Source organism: Pygoscelis adeliae, unplaced genomic scaffold (genome assembly GCF_000699105.1).
Source record: "Pygoscelis adeliae isolate BGI_AS28 unplaced genomic scaffold, ASM69910v1 Scaffold505, whole genome shotgun sequence".
Classification (NCBI taxonomy): Eukaryota; Metazoa; Chordata; class Aves; order Sphenisciformes; family Spheniscidae; genus Pygoscelis; species Pygoscelis adeliae.
Window position 1 is genome coordinate 687,135 of NW_008824811.1, and position 25,533 is coordinate 712,667.

The window sequence follows — 25,533 nt, forward strand, 5'->3', positions numbered from 1 at the left end:
GGGCCGTCCCCGGGCTCCGTTGCTGTGCTGCCCTCAGGCCGGCGGCCACCCAGCGGGCCGTGGTCTCCTCCAGACTCCCCCCTGAGCTGCTTTAATGGTCTCTGCTTCGGTGCTCTCCCCGTGAGCAGTACGAGGGGTGGGTTGCGATTGAGGCCGCTACTTGCGTTGGCCTCGAGTGCGTCCAGGGGCAGATCAGTGCCGGAGGCAGTCCTGCTGACGGTAAACAGCAAAATGTGTTGTGTGACCTTGATTTTCTCATAGTCAGTCCAACACGCTGCTTGGTGGAAGACCAGACGTAGCAAATGGCAGGGCAGGCACGTCAAAGCAGCCTTGTTCGCTTGATAAAGGTAGGAAAGACATAGACCAGCTGACATTGCAGACACCTCCTGAGACATAAGCTGCAAGAAGTAGTGAAAACTTCCTATCTAGGGAGGGAATTTTAGAGATGCATCTGGGCTGGGCAGAAAGCCGCATGTGAAAACCAGATTTTTCTAAAATGAACGTGATTTGGAATGATAGGACTAGCATTCTTCAAAAACACAGATGTGTAGTGCACATCTGATGTGTGCACATCTGATCTGTTCATTCACCAGACATGGTGAATGAACTTGACTTTGCCTGAAATTAATACCGAGGGGGGAGGTCTTTTGCTGTCACTATAGGGGGATGAAAGACACCAATGATGTCTTGAGGTAGAAACATCTGCGTGGCGACAGTTGGGTGGTGGAGGCACTAGAGGCATCTGCTTTACCTACATGATTTCTGCTCCTTTGGGAACCTGGAGGAGAGCGAGTGTTACAGAGAACAAAAGAGCAAGGAGTCTGATATGTCAATATAATGCCCAGAAACCCAAAACAGGATTAAATGGTGAAAGTCAGTGGTCCTGCACCCACGCTGGTTTGAAGGATAACAGAGAATCTTACCTAGGTTAGTTGTGCATATCTGCTCTGGGTGAACATTCGTTGAAAAAACCCCATCCTTGTCCTACTCTTTGTTCAGATAGCTCTTGCGTAAGGTGATGACACATCAGTGAGTAGTTATTTTATGTTTCTCATGGTGAACAGGAACTGTCTAGCGGAGAAACCACAGGCTTAAATTTCCGAGCTGACCACACCTTTCCAATTTTTCTGTGGGCAATGTGCTCAATTCATTCCCTTCCAGTACTTTCCACGTGGAAAATTTCTCCTCTCTTACAAGGTAGCAAGTGTCAATCTTCTTTGTCCCTTGCTTGCTTCTGTCCCCACTTCTCTGACGATCTTCTGCGTGGGGTCTTGTGGTCTGAGGATCTGCTTTATACGGGCTTCTCTGCAGCAGACAACTGATTGCAGCCTGAGGTGGTGTGTCATCAGATCTGAACTTGTTTGTTACTGAATTTGCCCAAATGATTGGGAGTCCTTAGCCTTTCTCTCTCCCCACCCACTTTTCAGTTTAGCTTTCTTTATTTTTAGGCTGCTGTTGCTTGGTAAAATGCCGCTGGGGGCAGGAGGAGCATTTTAGTTTTTGTCTTTGTTTCTCACCATCTAATTGACAACAAATTTGTCCACACGTTGAGATTGTTTTGCCCATGACGGTAATTGGTAAGGCATCTCCCTGTCTTTATCTCGACCGATGAGCTTTTCATCTTATTTCCTCCCCCTGTCCCGTTGAGAAGGGGGAGTGGGAGAGGCTGGGGGGGGGTCTGGCAGCTGGCCAGCCAAGGTCAGCCCACCCCAGCAGCTTAAAAAGATGCCCCAGATTTTGAAGCAGCAGGATCTGTGCTTTGCTCTGAAATTCACATCCCGTGCTGCCTGTTCTTTCCTAATTCTGTGATTATTGGTACAGTGATTTGTATGAATGCTGCTTTGTTAAACAAAGTCAAAACAAGAATGAGGACAATTCATTTGGCTGGGGCAAAGAAGTGGAGAGTAAGGCCTTTCAACAAATCAGGAGGAAATCTTTTTATTCTACTAGCATGTGATGTAAACAGCATGGACATAGCAGTGTACTTAAAACTTAAATAATTTTCGTATGTGTCTGAGAGATTTATTTCCAGTGTTTGACTTCTAACGATTCTAGTGCTGTCTTTCCACAATGTAGGAAGAAGAATTTAAATGGCTTTTACAAGAAGAGGTCCATGCTGTTTTGAAACAGCTGCAGGATATTTTGAAGGTAAGGTTAATTTGCTTCATCCGTTTTTTGTGTTGTGGATTTGTTTGCTCTCCCATGTGAGGAATGGTGGTAGATTTCCCCTGGAGGAAAAAATTCTTGGTAGAGGGTGCACATAAAGGTCTGTCACGCATGTCCAGTGCCGTCGCAAGTGTTTGCTTGCCCTCTGGTCTCGAGAACTCACAGTAAAGCTGATTTCCCCTAGATTTCTCTGTTCTTGACCCTCTTTCCTGAGAGAGAGCTGCTTTGAAAAGGCACGTGGAGGCACCCAGACCTGTCTGCCAGGCATTTGCCTGAGATTTGAATATTTTCTGGACCTGAGAATCTGGATCTGCCTGTAACTCTGTCATGTGATGGTGGAAACAAGCATGATAGCCTTTAGCTGACAAGCAACTACTTGTGCAGTAATTAGTAGCATGCACTCTCCTCATTCAAAACCATCCTTCCCTCGATATACCTACTTCTCTGCTGGTACCTGCCCCTTTCAGAGGTGTGAAGTGTTCAGCTGAACCAGGCCTGCAGCACCTTTCGCCAGCCTGAGCATGGGCTGCCGGGTTCGGCTCTTTCCGGGCAGCCTGGTGGTGAACTGGCCAAAGGGGATTGTGTGCACGAGAGTTCACCGCTCTCCTGCTAGGTTAGTTTTCAACAGGCCCAGCCCCTTAATGTTCTGAGATTTCAGTGGGGGTTAGGGGGTGATGCAAGAGCAGGGGCAAAAATGTGGAGGTGAGGGGGGGGTGCCAGAGGAGGTAGGAGTGCCGTAGTGCTGACCCAGGATGTGACTCAGTAGCAGGTGACAACAACCTGCAGTATCTGTATATATAGTATCTGTTTTGAAGAATTTGCAATAGTTTTAAGGGTGAAGTGTGATTAAAGGATAGTCGCCAGCCAGTATAACGAGTCAGGAGTGTTCGTTTTCGCTCCAGACTTCGCACGTGGGTAAGGGACCGGCGGTGCTTGCGCTGTGCAGCCTGGGGGTAGTGAGCGTGCTGAGAAAGGGGCAGCGCCACGGTGCCCGAGGGCATGCAGGGCTGGGCTGTGCGGAGTGCCGCTCCCGCTGTGGACAGTTTGCCGACCCCTGTGGGCACTGGCCGTGTCACCCAGCTCCGGGGTGTGGAGCTGGAGCGTGAGATTTCTGACGCCTGTCGCCATGAGCCGCACACACTGAGCCTTCTCCTGGGCTGGGCCTGTCCTGCAGGAAGACGAGGGAACATCCGTGTGCTCTGCTAGGTGGGTCGCAGGAGGGTCGTTTCTGCTCTTGCCTTGTCTTTGTTCCTGGCTTGTGGTGCGCTGAGCCTAGGTGGACGCTCCAGCACTCACTATGTCCTCTCTTGGGCAGGAGGCCTCTCACCGGTTCGCCCTGCCCACCAGTGGCTCGGGAGGAGCCGTCAAGCAGGAGAACTTCGTGCTGAGCACATCGGGGTAAGTGGTCATGGCGGCCAGTGGGTCGCTGCTGCTCTGCCAGGCGCGCCGGGGCGGGGGGGCCCCGCCCCTGCCGGTGATGCCGGTGTTTGTGCCGGGGGCTTCCGTCTGTAGCGAAGGGCGCTGTTCCTTGGGCGTCTGCGGCAAAGGTCTCTACAGCGTCCCCCGAGTAAAGGGGTTTCCTTTAGCAGGAGATTTTGCCTTAAGGACAACAAACAAACAAACTCTCATGGCAGTAACAGTCTGTAGCCATGTTCCAGGGGCTGCCTTAGCCAGACTTGTGCCGTTTCCTTCTGACACCTGTAATATAGTCACTGATTCCTGACCACACGCTGGTGTGTTGCATCAGCGTGCTGCTGTCAGCAGTTTTGCCAAGGGGCATTTTTCTGATTCTGGGCGCAGGGAGTCGCAGTTACAAGACCTGAATTCTGCTCTTGGCTCAGCTTCTGACTCTGACTGTGGACAAATCTTAACCTTTGTCCTCCCTAAAATAGCAATAATAAATCTACTTCGCACAGAGCAAACTGAGACCTGTGCAGAAGGTGCTATAGAAGTGCGGTTCTTCTGAAATAGTTGTTCATTTTTTGATCTTCAGCATAAGCCTTGGTCTGAATAGCTGCACTCTGGCTGAGGTCACAAGCTTGTTGCAGAGTAGGAGACCTTAGTCCTTAGAAGCAGCACGGTGAATGTTTTATAGAATGGTGCGATGATTCTGTATTGGGTTTGAAGGTTGCATTCTTCAGATCTTAAAGTATTAAAAGTTGATTCTAGTTTTCATTCATTGTTGTTGCAAGATAGATCTTAAAAAGCATTGATCTAAAAGAGTCTGTCTAGTGTATTAAAATGTAAGGTATGGCTAAACTAAGTTCTTGAAGGCCCAGGTGCTTCAGTCTTCCCCCACTTCATTGTAGAGGTGAGCCATCTTGCAGGACCTTTTAAAGGGTTTGGTGTGTGGTTTTTTTCTTTATTTAGGGTTTTTTTTCTTGGGGGTGGGATTTGTAGCTTTCAGCTCCCATATGAATCATGTAGCCCTCCAATGTCAGTAATTCATCTAATATCTTGTGTTTGTGCTTACTAGAGCTGTTGGTAACTGCAACCACATTGTTGATAGGTAATACATGAAATAAGCATGGGATCAGAAATGAACGTAACGTTTTAGGTACAGCAGTTAGGGTGAGGTGGTTCATAAAGAATATGACAGCAGCTGGCCACAGGCCAAGAGCTGGGGACTTGAACGGGTGTGTAGAGCTCATCTGCATCCCCCAGCTGACCCCTGGAAGGAGGGGAACGTGGCTAGCTACATGGGACAGGGAGGGGCGGTGTCAGGTTGGCAGTTTTGGTAGGTGTCTCTTGCCTCCTGTGACTTGCGTTGCCCAGATCTTTCTTCTCATTCCAGCACAGACCAGGTGAAAGGTGTGTTGACGCTGCAGGGAGATGCCCTGTGTCAAGCTGTGAGTACTTGCCGTGGTTCTTGCTTTGTACTACCATCAAGGGGTGGGAGTCATCCTTATCAAGGGAGAGGTATTTCTTATTATGCTTTACCAGTGACCAATAAGTACTCTTTGTTAGTCTTCCCTAATAGGCCTTAAATCCTTAACATTTCAGCAACTGTTGAAATTTGTCGAGATCCAGCATCTAAACCCCCCACACACACACACTCTGTGGTGAGTGGTGGAGTTTACTTCCATGGGGATTCCTTGCCTTTACCGCCTTTGTTGTGTAATATGGGGGCCTTCTGAGATGAGGTTGTGTCTCCTGCCTGGATCCTGATTCACTAAATGCCTTTCAACTTATCCTTTGTATTCGCATCTTCCTGTAGGAGGACTGAGGTTCTGGCTGTGCAGGGACTGCTGAAAGCAGCTTGCCAAGATGGTCTGGGAGACAGAATGGAGCGGGACTGGCAGTCTCCATGTTCTGCATATGGGGATTGCTTGCTCTCACGTGTTTGTTTCTTTCTTCAAGGATGTTAATCTGAAAATGCCCAGAAATAATCAGCTCCTGCACTTTGCATTTCGGGAAGACAAGCAGTGGAAATTGCAGCAGGTACTGTTAACTTTAGATGCCTACTCCTCTGTAGCATCTGCACCCTCCAAGCAGTAGCTGTAGCCCCTTGCTTTCCGAGAGAGAATGTTATGTCCATTCCACGATAGCTCCAGTGGCAAAAGCTAAGGGAAGAAACAGATGCAATTAAGTTCAGTTATGGTGCTAGGAGAGAGAGGTGGGTTCTGCTTGTTCCTGAAACATCAGCGAGCTGAAGGCTGTCTGCATAGCAGTTATAATCCTTTAAAAGGAGTGCCTAGGGTGCCTGTGCAGTACTGGCCTTGTGTCTGCTTGTAAAACCCAGGCTAGCAGGACAAAGAACAACTTCAGAGGGTTTGAGTAGCTTGCTCTCATTCTCTTGCAGAAGCATTTCTTTATGCTGAGAACAGATGTCACTGCATTGTGCTCTTGTACCATAGCTGAGTTCCCTCAGTTAAGGAGTTAAAGGGATGTGGCTATCCGGAACATTGAATCTCTTTCCCACCATTTTGCTGGGAGATACCTGATTTCAGGATCTGATCTAGTGCCTGATCTTGAAGACACAGTTTCCCACAGTTACTTTGTCATAGCTGAGTACGTTGGAGAAAGATGTATTCCATGTGTTTCACTGTGCCATGGCTCAGGTTTTTCTAGGTGATCAGTGCATTTGGTATTGAGTGCAGTTTCCAATGGCTGCTTTGGCAGTGGAGTGAAAGCTCTACCTGGTAACTTTGCAGAAATGTAGAAAATTGTGTACTTGAGATGTTAATGCCAAACTCGACTGAGTTTCTTTATGCCTCGCAACAAGGCAAGGAAATTTTTGTGATAACACTCAGCAGTGCATCCTATTTTGTGGCTGTTTTGTACTGCTGCCTGGTTGATAGGCTTCTACCAGCTTTTATGAAAAACACCTTCCTTTATTTACTTGCAAGAGTTTTGTGTTCTAATGTTGTTCAGATGTGGAACGTGAGTGCCTAAAGGACTCTGTGCGGAAGCATTTACAGTGATTATGTGGAGATCTTTGTCCTGTCTCCATTAAAAATGAACATCTCGAAGTATTGTGAGTTTCTTCCCTTAGTGAGTGGTGCCAGCTGGAGTTTTGCTTCTCTGTGCAAAGTAAAGTCATCGGTAAGAAATTGTAGTATAGGCATATTTTTGAGGAACACAAGTGCAGCCACACAAGTCTTCAGGAACTTGATTAGAAAACAGAGCAAAATCAAGGGGGAATAGGAATGAAGCAAGTCCTTCTAATAGCAGGATTGGCATTGCTGGGTTGGGTAACGCTGCCAAGGGTAATTTAGCTTGCTCGAAAGCATCTGGGAGATGTAAAGGCTGGAGGTGGTGATGTTTGGAGATGCCATAGCCCAAGTACCTGCAGAGTCTCTCTGCAGTCTGACAGTGGACTTTTATCATCTCTCTCTTCTGTCTGTAGCCTCCAGTGCCTTGTGCTTTCTAAGAGCAGGGCTATTCTGTGATCCCTGAGCTCCAGATGAGAAGGAACCAGTGCCCATGTCTATGCCAGGGAGGCCTCTACAAGGCTGAGCTGGGATCTGGGGTTGCTGGGGAGCAATGTAGATGTATGAAACTACAAATATCCCAAGCTGTGTTATCCATCTCCCAGCAGCCACCTCTCATACAGGCTTCCCTGCTTATGTTTTCCATTTATTGCACCCTCTGATTTACCCTTTTGCTTTTTTCCAATTTTCCTGCTGCTGCCTGGAACTGAACCCAAGTCACTTTCTCTAAGGGCCGTTTTCTTCTTCCTCTGGTTTGTCCTTGCTCCCGTGAAAGCAAACCTATCAACCTTGCTTTGATAATTGTCTGCTGGCTGCAAGCAGTCTTGCTTGAGAGGGACTTGAGCTAGCTGTGTCCTGAGTCTGGTCAAGTTCCACACAAGTGGTGTGATGGCAGCTTCTTGATGCTGGAGATAACTTTCAACCCCAACAATTATAGTTTAGAAGGACTCTGGAATACTGCCCAGAGACGCTATATTAGAAATCAATGTTTGCTGCTCATTTCTGCTATTGATGTAATTTACACCACTGGTTTTAGCTCTAATAGTTCCTAAGGAAGAAATCATTATTCATGTTGCTAGACCTGACTGCCTGCTGTGTACCATCAACAGTGAGAATTCCTACCTTGAACAGTCATGATCAGAGTCCTCCCCAGGATGAGAGTGCCTGATGTCACTGTTCCTTCAGGGCAGCAGCAATATTTTTATTGACAATCCAGGTTGTAGCTATCAGACTGTTTTGCATCTCCAGTCCTTGAGTGAAGAACCCAATAATGCATGTGGGCAGCAGTAGTAGATTTGTGTTAGTGAGTGTCGGGTACTCAGAGAGAAATGGCCTTAACATTTGAGAAGTCACCATTTTCTTAGGGGCAACGAAATAATCAGGGAGACCTGTACTTCCTAGTGTGTGTTATAGAGAGTGTTTCTTTGATATGGTGTATTTGTACCTTTGCAGATCCAGGATGCTAGAAACCATGTTAACCAAGCCATTTACCTGCTTATGAACAGAGATGTAAACTACCAGTTCAAAACAGGCTCGGAGGTTCTCAAGGTGAGGAGAAAGCCCTCTCTACCTGGGTGGGAACGTGCATTTTTCTTCCCTTCATTTGTTGTTTTAAACACAGTTAATGCACATTACTGTCTTCAGTCTCTTACTGGAAATGGATTCCCCAGTTGTAGCCATATGTACCTGTGTCAAGGAGTATCCATGTGACATCATATTTGATATGAATCTATACCAGTTTATCATCAGTAACAGGGTTGTACATCATGGTGAATGGTAATCTGAGTAGTCGGTGCCCTGTTGCACAGCAGTGATATTCTGGGAGCATCTGGATATTCTGGGAGCCATTTCAGCGAAGCCACCGAGGCGAAGGGCTCCGAAGCGGAGGATCGCGCCGGGGGACCCTTCCTGAGGTGGCAAAACCGCGGCAAAACCCGCAAGAAGGGAGCATCTCCCTTGGTCTTTTTTGGATGATGTGGTTACACAGCTCATGCTCTTCCCTGTCAGTCAGTGCTTTTGGGGAGAGAAGAAATGAGGCAGTCATCAGCAAACAAAAGATTACAATTAGTACTCATGATTTACTGACGATTTGAAAGTGAATTCTCACTTGCTAGTAGTAGTTGACGTGGTCTGATACAGACCAGCTGCTGCATGGCAATAAGGCCCAGCCCTCTGCTTGGAAATGCTCTCTGCAGCTACCAGAGTTTCGACTTACTCATTCGAATCCATCGCAATATCAAACATGAGAAAGCTAAACCTTTTTAATCTCCACATGGGCAAGGGCTGCTAATTGGAAGAAGCTAGGTAATAAAACTATTTCTTTTTTACTTTTGGGTGGAAGTAGGGGGTAGAAATTAGTCATAATATAAAATACCTTCATCTTAGCAGTCGTGAGCTCTATAACAGACATATGTTGCTTCCCACGTTTTTTTCTGGAAAAGGAAATCTGCCTGAATAGAGCCTTTGAAGTGTAGTTTCTGGCAGGATTGGACTCACAGTGAGCTGGTTCTTTTCTCTAGTGCCCTAGCTCTTAGATGGTTATGAACTGGGGGGCCCATTCAGCAGTTGTTGTACCCGTGATGTGGGAATGGGGAGAACTAGAACACAGCTGCTTGTTTTTCCTTAATGCCTGCTCTTCAGGAGAGCTGATGATGAGTTTGTCAATCCTTCTGTGGCATCGGTAATTGATCTCATGTTCTCTTCTTATTCTTCTAATGAATAGCTGTTCTCTCTTCAGTCCCTGGTATTAAACACTCCTGGCCTGTCTCACAAGTGTCTGTGACGGTGGTAACAGTTAAACTGCATTTATGTGGGAGCCACCCCTTCCCAATAAGTCCCTGAATTCCTGGAAGGGCTGGGGGGTGGTGGTGGTGGTTGTTCTTGTAACACTTGCAAAAGGCTGTAGGATTCTGCAGCACACCATCCAGAGCTGTCCAGGGATCGCCACTCAGCAGTATACTGTATGTTATCTTGTAGCTTATGGATGCTGTGATGCTACAGCTCTCAAGAGCCCGAAATCGGCTTACCACTCCAGCCACTCTGACTCTACCAGAGATTGCCTCCAGTGGTCTCACAGTAAGTATGTGGTGGTCTAGATCTCTATACAGTCTGGCAGCATGCAACGGTTAGGATATTGTGCTGCATTCTGGTGGAAATGGATTTCTGAAGTGCCTCCTGAGGCAGAAAGAGGGAGCTCTGAAGTAGGTGCAAAGCCAGAGCATTTTTGGCTGCTCTGTATCTTCCTGTGGGAAAGCAGATGACTTGGGCATGAGGACTCTGGTTCTCAGAGGGTAAGTTCTGTTCTCTGCCCACGAATCTTGTCCAGGGATGATTTGCCCTTGTGAACACTGCTCCATCCTCTTTTGTCACCATCATGCACACACCATTTGATCAAGTGCAGCAAGAACAACCATTGCCTGCAAGCTGCTGAGTCTTTGTTTCTTTCTTAATGTCCCTCTCATTATGGGGTAACTGTAGTATGGCTTAGAAAAAAGGTAGTGATTTCCCAGCATTAGAAATAACGGTCCTTTCACTGACAAAGAAACTACTTATTTTCTCACCAGAAAATGTTCACCCCTGCTCTGCCTCCAGACATCCTTGTGAATTTCTATATTAACCTGAATAAGCTGTGCCTGACCGTCTACCAACTCCATGTGCTGCAGCCCAGCACAACCAAGGTGACGCCTGCTATCTCTTGAGCCTTGTTTATTTACCTCTCCCTACGTCTCACTGTGAGGAGGAGATCGCACTGCTACATGGTGCAATGTTATATGCATAAGATAATGCAGAAATGACTGTAACTGGTGTTAAGTGTCTGTGTTTAGATCTGCTGCAGACACTGGCTCTAAATCTAGTTTGGGGTATGGCCACTTAGCCCAGAGTAAAACACCAGTGCTCTGGGAGAAAGCCAGTAAATATTTTTTGCCAAGTAATGCTTTGTCTTACAATATAGTTTGATAATTTTATGTAATTTTGGAAGGGCATAATTGTATTAATCCAGTTTACATCGAAGAAGCATCTTGGGTTTTCTGAATGGAGTTTTGATGGATATTTTTCTGCTTCACCTGTTGCATTTGGGTCAGCTTGATGTCCTGTAAATACAGAATTAAACTCTTAAGCTTTATGAAATGCAGTCCTTCCATAAGGATATTTTTCCTAAAATCTATCTTTTGTTTTTCTTCTGGATCTTCTCATCTTATTTTTGTGGTGCTAAAATTTGGAGCTAAGTTGGACTCAGCCACTGTGTAGAATTTTTTTTTCATGAAGGAGCAGGAAGGGATCAAATGACATGGATTCCATATGAATGGAGTATTCAGGCTGATACAGTATAGGGATTTCTTGATGTCAGGCTACTGAAAGTGCAAACCTTAAATGTCCTCCTCCTAAGTAGTTTGTTTACTGTGTCAAAATTCTAATGACCTTTTCCTTCTCCTCTAGAACTTCAAGCCTGCTGGAGGGTCCATTTTACACAACCCTGGAGCCATGTTGTAAGTACGGTCACTACAAGGGCTGTGTAACAGGTCTAGGAGTATGTTGAGGATGAGGTGCAAATGGATGATTATAGCATCTGTTAAGTGGAGAAGCTGGACTGAGTCACTTGCTGTGGCTGTGCCTGTGGATGCACAGGTGCCCATAAGTGTTTCTTTAATGAGTTGGTCATAGTAAGATGTGGCTTTTCAGGATACGGCCCACCCATACAGTGCCATGAGTTTGTCTAGAGATCAGAGTTGTCAACCAAAATGAACATTAGGTTATTGGCATTGCCATCTGCATTTCCTGCCTTTGTGCCTCTCTGGAAAGTGGTAGAGTTTCTACCTTAACCCGATTAGATTTAGCTTAACTCTAAATCTGGTCAGAGGTAGACTGAGAGTTTGCATTCTATAACTTTGCCAGGTGCTGTTTTAAATGTAGTAGAAATCATAATGATCTCTTCTGTGAGAACGGAGGACAGTTGAGTTTTGTGTTCTGTGCTGTTGTGCGTGAAGCTGTGCTCTTTTTTTCCCCCACTCCAGTGAGTTTGGCAACCAGCGATATGAAGTCAGCCATGTCCATAAAGTGGAATGTGTTGTCCCATGGTTAAATGATGCCCTTGTCTTCTTCACAGTTTCACTGCAGCTTTGCCAGCAACTGAAGGACAAGGTAATGGTCTCAGAGTTTGTTTTTTAACTCTGGATTTTGAGAGGACCTCAGATCTCCTAAAATCTGATGTGATGTTATTCTGTACAACTTACATATAAGCTGAAAACAAGCGATAAGTCAATGCTGTGGAGCCGGGGAGCTGGCTGGCACTGCCTAGCAGACAGCCATCTGGGATAAGTGTAGTAGTGTGGCAGATGTCTTTGCTGAACTAGTGACTAGATGGAAAGGAGCAGGTAGACACTTTTGTGTTCTCAGTCATGAGCTGGATGTGAGGAAATGCCAGGGTGCTGGAGAGGAGGCATGGAGACCTCGCAAACAAGATTGCAGTAGACCAGTGTTCGGTTCCAGCTCTGCAGCTCACCTGGCTGCCACCTTGAGCAAGTAACTTTGGGCTTAAAGCCTCTTCAGTGACAATAGCAGCAAATCTGCCCTTCTGCAGTGCAGTGCTGGAGTGTGTAATGCTGTAAAGCTCAATCTTCATGCACGCATTATATGCTCTTTCTTCTATGGCCCAAGGGATACAGGAACTTATTTGCTTTTCTTCTTGCTTTCCAGATCTCTGTTTTCTCCAGTTACTGGAACTACAGGCCATATTAATTCTCTGTGGAGTGTCCAAGCCCTTACAGTACTTCCAGTGTCTCTCTGTTTTCAACATGCCAGCTGAGTCCAGGTCAGCCTGAGGAGTGCTGTGGTTCACTATCATATGGCCCTCCATAGGGTAGGGTCAGCATATCCAGAGACACAACTTTAGTAGCCTTGTCTGGGACTGCTCCATAAGCAGGGCACCAAGCAATGCTGTGTGGTTCGCAAGAGATTCCACCTGTCTTTGTTCTCATGTGCGTTGTGTGGCTTACACTTTCCAAGCCTCTGATGAATTACACTAGTCCATTACAAGGGATGCGGAGCTGTGGACTACTCTTACTAACTGTATTTGCACACAGTGCTGTAACTAACTGCTGGACTGAGCTGGCTGGGAAGGGATGAAGACAGACTAATTTAACACACCACAAAAAGTGTAGGGCATGTTGCTCCATGTAGTGAAATATGTTGCTGTGGTCTGGTCCAGCTGTGGTTATGACTAGCCCTGAGTTTCTCCCTCTCCTATCTGTTCTGTCCATGCCCATGTTACTGATTCCCCTTTGGGGATATTCTTACTTGCTGCTGTTTGAACTCTTTTTTTCCCTGGCATCAATGTGATAATATTTTTTTTTTTCCTAAGCCCTAGTGGGGCCAATTGGTTTTTTCCAGGTTTAGTATCTTGTTTTCACTGCCAGCCTTTGGAGCTGCTTCGGTACCTTGAGCACAGCTGTGCAGTCTCACATCCTGTCATTAAACCCAAAGTGAGTACCACATTGTTACTATGATTTGCTGCCTACCTATGGATGCTACAGTATGTAACTCACCCATCTAGCCGTTGATAACTATGAAATAAAGATCCTCAGACCTGCCATGCTCCTGTGGGCTGTCAGTGCTGAGAATGAAAGAGTATCAAAGATTATGTGCTCTCTTACAAGTGAGTCGCTGTTCTTAGTTATGCATGCTGGATTACTGTTTGCCTTACTGGGAGGACAGTAGTGGTCTCTGAGGGCAGAGCTGGGCAGCCCTTCGAAGGCTGGGCGTGGTTTGTGTAGCCTCAGCGCAGTGCTTTCTGACACCTGAGTACTACCTGAAGTACTTTTCCAAACTTCCCATGATGGTCACAGCCCCTTGGAAGAGGCTGTAGGTACTGAGACTGGGCTGGGTTGGCTCATGGAGCTGGCTGTTAAGTGATGAGGAAGCATCACTTGTCTCCTGCTTGGCTCCAGCTAGCCCTGTCCAGCCTGTGTTTACGGTGGCTTTCCTCACTGGAGTACCTTACCCAAGAGCCTACATGTGTGCTGAGGTGAAGACTGCAGGCTCACCGAGGTCCCTAAAAAATATCAGGGCCGTTGGAGCCTATCTTAAAAGCATGGTTGGAAAACACCAGGATCCTGGTATTTTCCAAGTGCTATCCAGAGCGCTGTGCTCAAAAGGAAGAGATCACAGAATCACAGATTGATTTTTTTTTTTTTCTTTCCCTGCATAGCCCGCTGCTCTGGGCGTGTGTGGCCTACCTTGTCTGTGACCTCCCTTTCTGTCCCTTTGTGAGATCCCTGGGATCCTGAGTGCGTTAGTGCCAGCCTTGTTACTGCTGCAGCCTCCTTCTCTGAGGGCTTGACACTTGGTGCTGTGCTTGGTCTAACACATGCTAGTATTGCAGGTCGCAGGCAGTAACAGAGCCTTCAAATGAGTATCAGGCTGTGACTGATGGATGTGTGTGTTAGTACGTCATGAAAGGTGGACGGTACAGAGGCCTGGATGGGCAGACGCAATAGCAGACTCATTACTGATTCCAGTCAATTAGCCGTATGATTAGCTGCGGTCATGACCCTGGGTATGCATTTACTAAGCCTCGCTCTGTTCCAGACTGTTCTCTGCTTAGAAAGTGATTGTGCACGCGTGGAACTGCTCACCATTAACAGCTTCTCGGATGAGAGTATTCTTATAGTTAATAACTTCTCTGGAGCTGTCTGCGCTCTTCTTTAACCCTCCCTGTGTGCGCAGGAGGCTCCTTTTTTAATTCACACTAGTGTGTGCAGTCCAATCAATGTTGCCACATCCTCTGCAACTCAGCTTCCTGCTAATAGGGTTATAACATGCAACCCAGTGTGTGTTGTTTTCTTCTGATGAAAATAGTCGCCTTCAGTTCTGGAGGGCAGGAGTGTGCAAAATAGAATACCTGTTTGGCTTCCAGCTCTGATGCACAGTGGCTGTGTCGTGAGGACTGCTAGGTGGCAGTGGTAGCTGCTACAGGACACTGCCTAGGTTACTGTTACAGAAGAACAGGGTAACAGCAAGGTAGGTGGGATTCAACAGGAGAGGCTGGCCCGAAGCCCTGGGCTGGTACCCCGTGATTTGAAAGATAAAACAAGGGTCCACCAATTAAAAGACCTAACAGTCTATCTCTTTTCCCCACAAAACCTCTTGAGCGCAGCAGAAAATTTACAAGGCCCTAAGGGCTCTGCTTTTTCAGCCCAGTGAGGTTGGTACTGGGATAGCTACTGGCAGCCCACTCCTCCCTTTGCAAATGCAACTCAAATGTGCTGTGGGCCACAATTTTTGGCAAGTGCTTGGCAGCAGAAGGTGTGTGAGAAGTTTGGGCTGCTCTGCAATACTGCAAGGGCTTTTGATTGGTACATGCACTGATAAATGCTGCTGTGCGACTGGAGCAGAATGCAATGATCAGACTGTCTGCCTTTTCTTGGGCTGGGTTTTTATTCTCTTTTTTTTTTTTAGCTTCCTTTGGGGAAGCTATAGTTCTCAGGAGCAAAACCTTTCCTGGTGGCACCTTTCTTTTTCCCTTTTGCCCAGGGAATCTCTGCTTAGTCTTCAGGGGATAGAGGTCTGCTGCTTAGACCCACTGGCCGCCTGCTTTTGATGGGTCTAGCAGTTGAGTTGCTGCTGCCTGTATGCTGCTGGTTCTGGAACCACAGAAGACACTGATCCATGGGCCTCTGCTGCTGAGCTTCTACATGCCCTTCAAAAAGGAATTAGAGTTGTCTGAACTGAGATGGAGAAGATACATGCTGGGTAGCTTTCAACAACAGCACTGCAGCAGGGTAACGACAGAGCAGAACCACAGACTAAGAGAACAATGAAGAAAGTTTATTTTATGGTTGCCTCTAGTCTGTCTCAATCTGAGCAGCTATTTCTGCATTGTCCAGAGAGTAGTGACAGACAGCAAGCAGAATCCCATGCTGCTCTTCCCAGCATCTCAGCACTGAGCAGACAAGAAAGTCTCCTTGCTGAGCTCAGCTAAAGCTAAATGTTTGTAAAGATAGAATCATTTTCTCCTGGAGCTGGAGTTGAAACTAAAGGTATTTGTGTGTGCTGATGCCAGTCTGCTCAAGTATTGCCACTGCCAGGACTTGCTTGGAATTGCACCTAACATCCCTGGCCTTGTCCTGCCTTCCAGCTATGGTGGAAACATTGGAAGGGCGTGTACCACCACTCCCATTTATGAGTGCTTGACTGCCTTTCAGGGTGCTGCCTTCTGGAGTTGGTGTTCTCGGGACAGAATTGGACCTTTCTTGTTCTGTATGTGCCCCAGCAAAAAGGGTCACCCTGCTGCCCCATCATGGCATCACCTGTGGGGACACAGAGTATCGCCCTAAAGCAGAGGGACTATACCAGTTGAAAACCTGGGTCCACCTGGGACTGTAAGGATGCTAGGTAAGGAGGTGATGCTTTTCAAATTGGAAGCATTGCTAATCTTCAGAATGAAGCACAAGCATCCTCTGCAAAGGCTGTAGGGAGGAGGGAGTCACTGCTCCCTTGCACAGAGCAGTTTTGTCTTCACATGCTTTTCTGTCCCCTGGGAAGAGTAAGGCAAATTGTTTCTGAAGTTGATGCAGCACATAAAGGAAGCTGGATCACTGATGACATGCTCCAAATGACTGCAGGGACTAAAAGAGTTCCCAGAAACTGTGGCTGTGCTTTGAAGCATCTTCAGAGCCTTGTGCTGCCTCTTAATGGATGTTCACAGCCAGGGACAGTGCTATGCTTCACTTTCAATCCTGCTGGAAATTACGGAAGGGCTGGAGCCCAAAACCCTGAAAAGCAGCATAGCTGAGCCTCCCATTCAGTCATCCCAGAAGGGATCTTAGTGTGAGGATGCTCCACAGCATGTTTTGATGGTCAGCAAGTGTGAGCTTGGAAAAGGATTCCAGCCTGTAGCTGGAGGGAAACAATAGTTTCTCCTACTTTCTCCTTGCCCTCACTCCCTGGTGGTTCCCATGGCTGCTGGCTCTGCATGGGGGAACACCTATTCTCCACTTTGGCTGCAGTAGCTGAGGATGATCTGTGGCTTGTAGCTGAAAAGTCTGCATTAAGGTACTGAATCTTACGGGGATTGTGGGGTGGACTGATTCAAGTGGGTGTATTGGCCTAGGATGGCATTGCAGGTACCGTGCAAGGGGTTCGCATTCAGCCATGTACAGAGAATAGGAAGGGCAGTCGCTGAGGTTGTAGAGAAGGATGGAAGTAGCTGGGCAGCTCTTGGCACTCAAGGTGAAGATAGGCTGATTTGTAGGTGCAGCAGAAGGAAGAAGCAGGAAGAGTTGTTCTGTCCAGCCGTGAGATGGAGGTGGGTTTAGGGCTCCATTGCCAGGTTGCCTATGCCCGCTTTCCTTCTGGGAATCTAGTTGTTTCGGAAAAGGATGTGTCATTGTAAAGAGGAGGGGAAGGAGTTTGCACACGCATGAACACACAGATTATAAATAGTCTCCATGCTTTGTCCGTGCTTAAGCCCAGGTACCACTTCCCTTCACCAGAACAGTGCAAAGGTCCTGGGCATGTCTGTGCCTGCTCAAGCACATCCAGCCTGCGCTCTCTTCCCCATCACCTTCCCTGTGTGAATGTCCCCCCTTGGTGGCTGGGCTATGTTTCTCCTAAGACATGAGTGTGTCTCTGCAGGGGAGAGCAGGGTCTGTCCAGTGCTCTGCCTGCTTTCCTCCCCCGCCCCTCCCATTTCGACAAGCAACACAGATACTGCAGGGCTGGCCTCAGCCTTGGGAGCTCCTTTGTGTCCCAGGTCATTCTTGGGTGAGTGGGCTGGGTTTCATCACCCTGTGTTGTTTTGGGAAGTCGCAGTCGCAGCGGCAGATAAGTGCCAGAAGCAGCAACAGAAGCACAGTCCCTGGAGAAAAGTGAGCCGTTGCATCAGTATCGGCCTCTGTGTCTCCCTGTTAGCACTCCGTGTTTCAGCAAGTGCCCTCTTGGCTGTCTGCTCCCTTTTGCCCGTTGGCATTGCAGCACTTTGCATGAAGTGCTGTACATCACACAGGACATGGCAACCCCACTAATGCCATCTGAGCCCAGGCTGGTCGGAACTGTGCTGGTGTTAGGCAAGGTGGTGGCATGGCTATGAAAGTGGTCTTGTAACCAGGGGAGGTTACACAGGGAATGTTTCCTCCAGGCCCCTGTATCTTTGCTGGTGTTGCTGCCCTTGCCTGCTGAATCTAAATGGAGTGGCCGCACTCTGCCATTCTTCCTCCAGGGCTGTGCTGCTGGGGGGGCTGTGTGAGTTGCTGGAATTAGGGCAGCTGCCTGCTGAGCCCAGCACCGAGAGAAGCTGTCTGGCACACGCCTCGTGCTGAGCTATGCACTCACCCACAAAGATGAAGAAGATGGCAAAAGCAGCAATGTCCCACTCAGTCTCAAAGAACCTTTTTCTTGCCAGCCGGCTCAGGAAGTTGTGGATCTCATTTTCCAGGTCTGGGCTTTGGCTCGTCGTCTCAATTTCTGCTCAGAGCTTATCCAGGTGGCTGACCTGCTGGGCTGCAAGACAGCCCCTGCTAGCAGGGGGGAGTGGAAGAGAAATGCAGCCACGCGCTTCTGGTCCCTCATTGGAGGACGCAGGCCATCGCCTGGGGACAGGGTGATCCTTCTAACCCTGATGGCGAGCCTTGACTTAGGGCTGGCCTTGCAGGGTGGGGAAGCTGTGCCCAAGCTCTGTGCCCAAGCTAGAGCAGGAGCTTGGCAAGACTTCTTCTGTCGACCCATCCCAATGGAGCAAGGATAGGGCGGGACAAGTTGTGTGAGGGGAAGATGTGGGTTTAGAGCCAAGTTGAGCAGTCCTGAGATCTTGTGAGTTTAGCTGAAGCTTTGACTCCAGTTTACAAGGGCTAGATGTTTAGCTGGTGGTAACTGTCATGGCCTTAGTTAACATGTTTTTGGCATGATTCTTCTGGATGTGTGTCCTAGGCAGCTGGAGATGGATGGCACACTCCTCAGGAAGGCAGCATGGGGTCAGAACAGCTCTGGTGCCGTGGAAGTGCGAGTGGGATGATACTTCCCAGCAGTGTGTGCTGGTCTGGTGCCGATGAGGAGGGGCACCCAGGGGCTCTGCCTGCCCACCACAGAGCTGAATGCTGGCAGCCACGCTGCCTGGGCACAGTCTCCCGTGACGCCTGGGATGGGGTCTGTCCCTCCTCATAGAAAGCCTGGGGGCTGAGACAAGGATTTTGCTCACACACCCCCAGGCTTGACAGTGCTTGTGTTATCTGAACTGACAGCAGACGAACTGATTTGACAGTCAGGTTTTTGCTCCATAGAGTCACAGTGAAGTGTAGTTTCATGCCTGTCTGGTCCCATCTCCCTGATCCTCAGCAGGAGGGAGGAAGTGGTGCAGAGGTTGATGCATGGCATCCTGCTTCTGAAGGCGACTCGCTTGGCAGAGCTGATGCCCAGGTCTCAAAGTAAATTGCTCTAGCAGAGCTGCTAGTCCTTCTAGTGTCCCCCATTTTCAGGACCTGGCTCTCATTCCTGGAGTGGGGCACTGGGGAGGGAAACCTCAGTTTGTTGCTCATTTCCAAGAGACTGTCCCTGCTTGCTTCTTGTAGAGCAGTCCAGTGGATGGAGGCATCATGGCAGGGCTGTGTAATCAGTACATTATATCAGTATACCCTGCCCCCAGGGAGCATCGATCAACAACAGGCCTGTGCACAAGGCGCCATGCTGACATCAGAAGGAGAGAGGTGCAGGGCTGAGATGTGCATTGGCTTTGTTCCTCTAAACATTTGATCCTGGCAGAATACATGAATCCATAGGTGCTCAGCCTGAATATGACAGTGCTAGGCCGCATCCTCAATCTATGGATTAGACAGGAGGGAGCTACTGGCCTTTCAGCAAGCCAAGAAGGCAGTGTTAAAGTAGTGGAAGAGCTGGGTCAAGAGGGAAGGCCCACTGCAAAACCTGCCAAGAGTGCTTGGGTGTCTGGAGGTTTTTGGGGTGGCTGGTGAGAGGCAGTGCCTGTTTGGGTGGGGGATGCTCTGACAGACCATGTACTAGGTAATTTCTTGCTTCTGTGGTTTCAAAATCCCCAGCTGTCTTCTATTTTTAATAAAGCACACCTGTTTCCAGACTGAGCCCTGACTCAAGAAAATTATTAGTGTTCAAAAGGACTAGGGAATGTTAATAAGACCTTACAAGCCCCCATGCGAAGTGGGGAGGGGACTGTTGTGGGTGCTATTTTGGTGATATTACTGCTGCTATTTTTTCATTAAGAGAGAAACTGAGGAACAATGAAGATCCTTGGTGCATGCCTGGAGTGGGAGAGGCTCTGTTGGAGAGGCTCAGACCTCAGCGTGGTAAGAATTCTTTGCTGTCTAGTGATCTGGAAGGATTGCTGGCTGGTCCTGCTGCTGTCCTCACGTTAACAGGCAGGGGAGCCATATGCAGTGGGTGAGGCTGTGTGTAGATGTGGTGCTGAGTCCTCGAAAGCTTGGGCAGTCTTCTAGGTCCTGCCTGTGTCTAACCATCTAACCATCTGTCTCTTTTTCAGACCTCCCCAGACGACAGATGCACCATTCCACAAGGACCCACAGACTAACATTCCTTTCCATCAGACAGGGGCTGTGGTGAAGCCACAGGGGATAGGAATGCTTCAAAACCAGATACCCTGCACTTTTCCTACAGAGGCTCACTGAACATGCCTCATTTGTTGGTCCTTGCAATTTATACCCAGATGGCTACTTGCTGTGGCAGCCATAGTCTCCTAACCACCTGCTCTCCACTGCAGGTCCTTCAATTACACCATTCCCAGAACGTGGTGGGCTGTAATTCCCTGCAGACATCCACTTCCTCCCCAGATTTGGGCAATGGGAGGGAAGATCTCATTGGTCGGCCACGGCTGCACAGTGAGAACTGAGTTTGCCCTGCCTCCACCTTCTCCTGTCTGCTTTGGTGACATCTTTCCCCATGGGGAAGTCATTGGCAGAAGCAAGAGCACAGTTTTGCCTGTGCCACACGCTGCAGGGAAATTTGCTGTGTGTCCCACAGGGCGGTATCACTCTCGTCCCTGCTGCAGGCTGGCACCAGGCTGCCAAGGACACCATCACCCTGAACGAGGGAGCATGGAGGCTGCAGCTGAAATTTGGTGCTTCTGGGGTAAGATCTGGGGGGAAATTTTGTCCCATCTGGGATGAGGAGAACTTCCACAGTATCGATACAAATCTTTCTGCATAGAGCAAGAGTTCTAAGCAGAACTCATAGTCTGTCATGGATAAGGATGTATTGCACAGACGTAAAAGCTTGCCTTCTCTGTCCAGGATGTGTACGGGTGCACATGGAGCCTGTCCCTTGGCTGTCCTCTCAGTGGTTCATTGCATATGTGCAACACCCTAGGAGCAGGGAGCACCTAGGTGTGCAGGAGAACACAGGCACCCATGTGGTATATTTGAGGTGGGAGACAGAACCAGTTCTGCTTGCTGGTAATCTTTGCAGAAGGTGGAATTGCTTGTCCTGATTGCTGTGAACAGCGGGACATACAATGTGTCCCTGCTTCTCTCTCCTACAATCTAATTAGAGCCAAATTCCACCACCACTCAAATCGTGGTGTCAGAATAGAAGCATTTTCAGTCAACTTGGGCAAATGAATGTTTTACCTCTTGGCTTCTTATCAGCAGGGTCCATAATTCACCTGAAAGATATTCATGTGCGCTGATTCATTGCCCAGAGACGGGAATGACATTTATGTTTCGTTTGTGAGAGCTGGAATGGGGGCAGCAACACCAGAGGAGACCGTGGCTCCATAAATTTGTCCACAGGGCCAGCTAGGTGACTGAGTGGGTTTACAGACAGATGGAAAGTTAGCTGGGGAGGTTGAAAGCTTGAATGGGCGAGAGGCAAAATGCTGCATTTATTTGCTGAGTGGCTAGATAGGTGCAAATAGACATGAGGAAGAACTAGGTCAGGCAGCTGGTGAAAATGGAGAGATTGTGCCTCACATGCCTCTGGGTGCAAAAATTATTTGTGGTCCTAGACAAAACACGGTCTCCAAAATGCTGGAGCCAGTGTGGGAGGTGGGTGCAAAAATGATTTGTGGTCCTAGACAATACACGGTCTCCAAAATGCTGGAGCCAGCGTGGGAGGTAGTCCTTGGCTCTTGAGTGCCAAAATCACTCAGCATCTTGCTGCATCTCCCCATTATGCTCATTCTGCTCCCCTCTTGCTGCATTCCCACTGCTGGTCCAGCTGCTCTCACTGTCCCTGAACTGCCCTCTTCGCCACTAAACTTTGGGACTGGGCCACCCTTTTGCTGAGCACCCCCAGGAGACCGTGGTGTGCTTTCAGCAGCTATGACTGCTGGGTGTTTGAAAGTGCAAGATAGATGTGAGAGCAATTTCTCCTTCTTTAAGTAGATCTCCAGGCACTGTGTACTTTGCAGTGGTGGTGGGCAATGCTGTTCAGGTTATCAGCATGATCAGCTCACACTAGCAACACAGATTTGGGGGTCAAATCCCATGCAGGGAGTCAGATCATGAGTGAAAGAGACAGGGAGAGAATACAAATGCTCATACCAATGCATGAGAGGAGCCCAGGGAGGCACTCGGTGACTTTCTGCTCAGGTAACCTGCCCATCAGAGGGTATTTCTAGCTCTAAGCTCACCCCAGAGAGCCTGGGTCAGACAGCGTGCCCTGCTCCTCTGCAAACCTAGGATTGCACAAGCTCCTGCAAGCCCCATCATTGGGGCTCACCTTTAGCTTTTCTTTGAGAAAGCCTTTGACCTGAGCTCGAACACTTCCACTGTCGGGGTGGAGGATTTGCTGCCAATTCTAACAACTATCATCTTGCCTGGTAAAAGAAATGCACGCTTTGGTTCCAGCCTGAGTGTGTGCAACTTCCATTTCCAGCTAGGCTTGAGATCCCAGCCTGCAAATGGGGCTTCTCTTTTTTTCTTGGCACAGCAAGGCAATATTCAGCCAGATTGAAATGCCAAATGCTTGCCTTCTCCCAGCCTGCCAAACAAGATGGGTGATGAAGGATCCCACATCACTAGTGGTACTCGCTCAGCAATGATTCTGCCTTTCTAGCTGTGGTTTGTGGCACAGACATTTTAATGGGGTTTTAACCCACTTAGTGTGCATTATTCTGATTTTGTATTGTTCTGGTGTGTTAATCAAGCATTCAGGGATGGTCTGGTAGACAGTGCCAATCAAAGTGGGGTTTATAGAAAATAGCTCTCATAAAAGTCACTTGATATTTTTCAGTGCAAGTGGATATGTTATGTAAGAAGACATCTGTAAAAGCTCTGTCCTACCATCATGTGACATATTAATTAATGAATCCCATTTCAGCTTTTCCATTATTTTCCTGAGCTGGCATCAGGCTGATGGCTGTGTAGTTACCTGCGTCCTCCTGGTTCCTTTTGCAAATCTCTCTGCCAGCCCTGAGACCTTCTGAAGAGTTTGAAGATTTACTGAAAGCCAGTGTTGGCTGGCCTGAGAGTTCCTAGAAAATTTAGATGCAAGTTTTCTGGTTCTGCTGATTAAAGCCTGTTTCTGGGGTTTCAGCTGATTGCCAGGTTTCATTACTGTATTTCAGCATCCCATGATAGGAACACATAATGTCCACTTGCCAAGAAGGAACAGAAATATTCATTAATTCTTCTGTCCTGTCTGTGCTAGTATTGCAGGTCCTCAAGGTACTTCTGTTGGTTATAGCAATCTCCTTCCTTCCCTTATCAGTTTTCTAGCTTTGGTTATTTATTATACATTGGTTGGGGAGCATTTCATTCTTAACTGCTTTCATCTTCTCTCCTAACCAATCTGTTTTGTGGAGAGTTTTCTTTCCCCTTGGTTTTTCATGTTTCCTCAGGTAGTCTCCTTTCCTGACTGTGGAACTGTGTATTTTTTAGCCAAACATCCTGAAAAAAAATCCAACTATTATATTCTTCTATTTCGGTTCTTTCCCTCTGTTGATCCTCTGCCTATGCAGAGGAAATGAGTGATGTCTTCTGGTTATACATTTAACTACATTCAACTTTTTCTGCTGCACTGTAATAAATATACTCACCTCACACTTCTGCACACCAAAGCGATTGATAGGTCTTCTAAGACTGAACACTGCTCTGTCAAGCTTAAGTGTGATATATAATCTGCTCATGCAGTGTTTTAATTTAGGAAACTATCTTTGCCTGTTCTTAGAAAGTCTAGGGATATTTGACTTCTGGCAGGCAGAGCATGCTAGCATTGCTACTCAGAGCAGAAATTTCCTGTGATGCAGTGGCTGTTTCAGGTGTTGGCAAGACAGGGGGATTCACAGCTGCATGTGTTAAATACTGCTCAAGAATCTCCTGTTCACTCTGCTTTAAATTAATCAGAGGAAAAGATATCTTGGAAAATCCAGTTCTCCCAGCAAAGTCCCTCCCAAGCCAGACGGGATGAGATGCTGGAGATGCAATCCCACGCTGGTCCTTGCCCAGGATAAGCAATTGCCCCAAGGCCAGGACACTGCTGCTCCTGAGCTGTTTTAGGGTTTGTGTCACTGGGACTAGGGGATGACCGGGTGCTGAGCTGTCTCATTTCACTTTTGCTTGCAGGTTAGCTTGCTCTCTGCCGTTAGCTGGTGCTGCGGTTAATTCACAAACCCATTCCCTCTGGGGCTGGACCCAGTTGCACTTTGCACCTGCCTGATGCTCTCTCTTTGGGCAAACATGCTGACTTTTTCTGGAGAAAAGCCCAGCAGCAAGGGCTGCTTCCCACTCGCTCCAGACTCAGTCAGCGATGGGAGCGTGCTCTGCTCTCTGATGGCGCCTGCTTGGGGGGTTGCTGTGCTTTGTATCTCCTCCACCAGCAGAGCTGGATCCCCTTGCTTCCCTCAGCTCCATGCCCATCCCCTTGCTCCATATATATATATATATATATATGTATGTGGAAAGCCTAGTGGTGGAAAAAACCAGGAAGAGCAGCTGCAAACTCTGTAATGACCTGTGTGGTGCTGAGGTAGTGCTGCCATGGGACACTGCTGGAAGGATCTTGGCATGTGCTGGTGAAAGGTCTCAAAGGACATGCCTGTCCTCTTTGGTCCCAGAAGAGGACACTCAAGAAGCACAGTGTTTCTGTTCTGCAGCATGGCCAGTAAAATACAAGATAAAGCTGGGCAGTCTTGAACTAAACCCCTGGTTTCCATTTCCTTCCTTGCTGGGGAGCTCTGCCTGCGCTGCACTGCTGAGGGGTCTCCTGGGGAGAGCACGTCGGGGGATGCACAGCCCTTGCTGGGAGGCTCCCTATGCTGAGTGGTGTAGCATGGGAGGAGGTAATGGACCCATGACGCTGCCTGTCCCTGTCTGGGGTAGAGCCCCAGGCTGGGGCTGGTCAAGGAGAGCTTTGCATTGCTACAGGTAAGCCTTTTGAGTGATGACTGTAGATATTGTGGCCCCCTTCTTGGGAAAAGTGATGTGTTGATGTAACCTCTGAATCACAGCAGCCCTCTGGCAAGCTTTTACAAGCTCATCTGTGAGCAGTAAGGCTCAAGAGCCTGCAGAAGTGTGGAGGTAGATTTGGCCTGCAACTTTGTCTTAGCTGTCCTAGGGCTGCATTGGTTTAGGTCTTGTTTTGTTTCCCACCCTTCCCAAAAGAGTCCAAAGTGTAGTTTGCTGTTGCCTGGGAGACTCCTGCAGTCACTGGGTAGGGGAAACCTGGAAGGACTTATAATGTGAGTACCTGCAGTCCTGAAAATCCTATACCCTTCTTGGAGTAAGCCTTTCTGCCTTAACTCTGCTTCATGTGGGGAGATGTTTGCAAAGCCCTGTGGGGCTGAGTGACAGATGCTGCCTTCTGGAGGAAAGTAGCTGTGATCCCACTGGAAGGGAACAGCTCTGTCCCATGCCACTAACTTGCCCTAAGCAAGTCAAGGGGATGTTGCTGCTTAAGCCTGGTCAAGCAGCTGGTCCACTGGGTCTGTCTGCCTGAAGACAATAAACAGGCCTGATCC

General features: G+C 48.1%; 1 protein-coding gene across 1 annotated transcript in view; it reads left to right on the plus strand.

Annotated features, from left to right (window-relative positions):
* The window catches only part of ROGDI (rogdi homolog (Drosophila)), a 14,219-nt gene extending 1,011 nt beyond the window's left edge, over positions 1 to 13,208 (plus strand). The window contains exons 2-11 of the mRNA XM_009324252.1: positions 2,077 to 2,148; positions 3,482 to 3,564; positions 4,961 to 5,015; positions 5,527 to 5,607; positions 8,052 to 8,147; positions 9,576 to 9,674; positions 10,163 to 10,276; positions 11,037 to 11,086; positions 11,612 to 11,738; positions 12,294 to 13,208. Coding sequence (XP_009322527.1) covers positions 2,077 to 2,148; positions 3,482 to 3,564; positions 4,961 to 5,015; positions 5,527 to 5,607; positions 8,052 to 8,147; positions 9,576 to 9,674; positions 10,163 to 10,276; positions 11,037 to 11,086; positions 11,612 to 11,738; positions 12,294 to 12,335 — 819 coding nt within the window. The 3' untranslated portion in view covers positions 12,336 to 13,208. The remainder of the gene's footprint in view (positions 1 to 2,076; positions 2,149 to 3,481; positions 3,565 to 4,960; positions 5,016 to 5,526; positions 5,608 to 8,051; positions 8,148 to 9,575; positions 9,675 to 10,162; positions 10,277 to 11,036; positions 11,087 to 11,611; positions 11,739 to 12,293) is intronic.
* Positions 13,209 to 25,533: the final 12,325 nt, after the last annotated feature.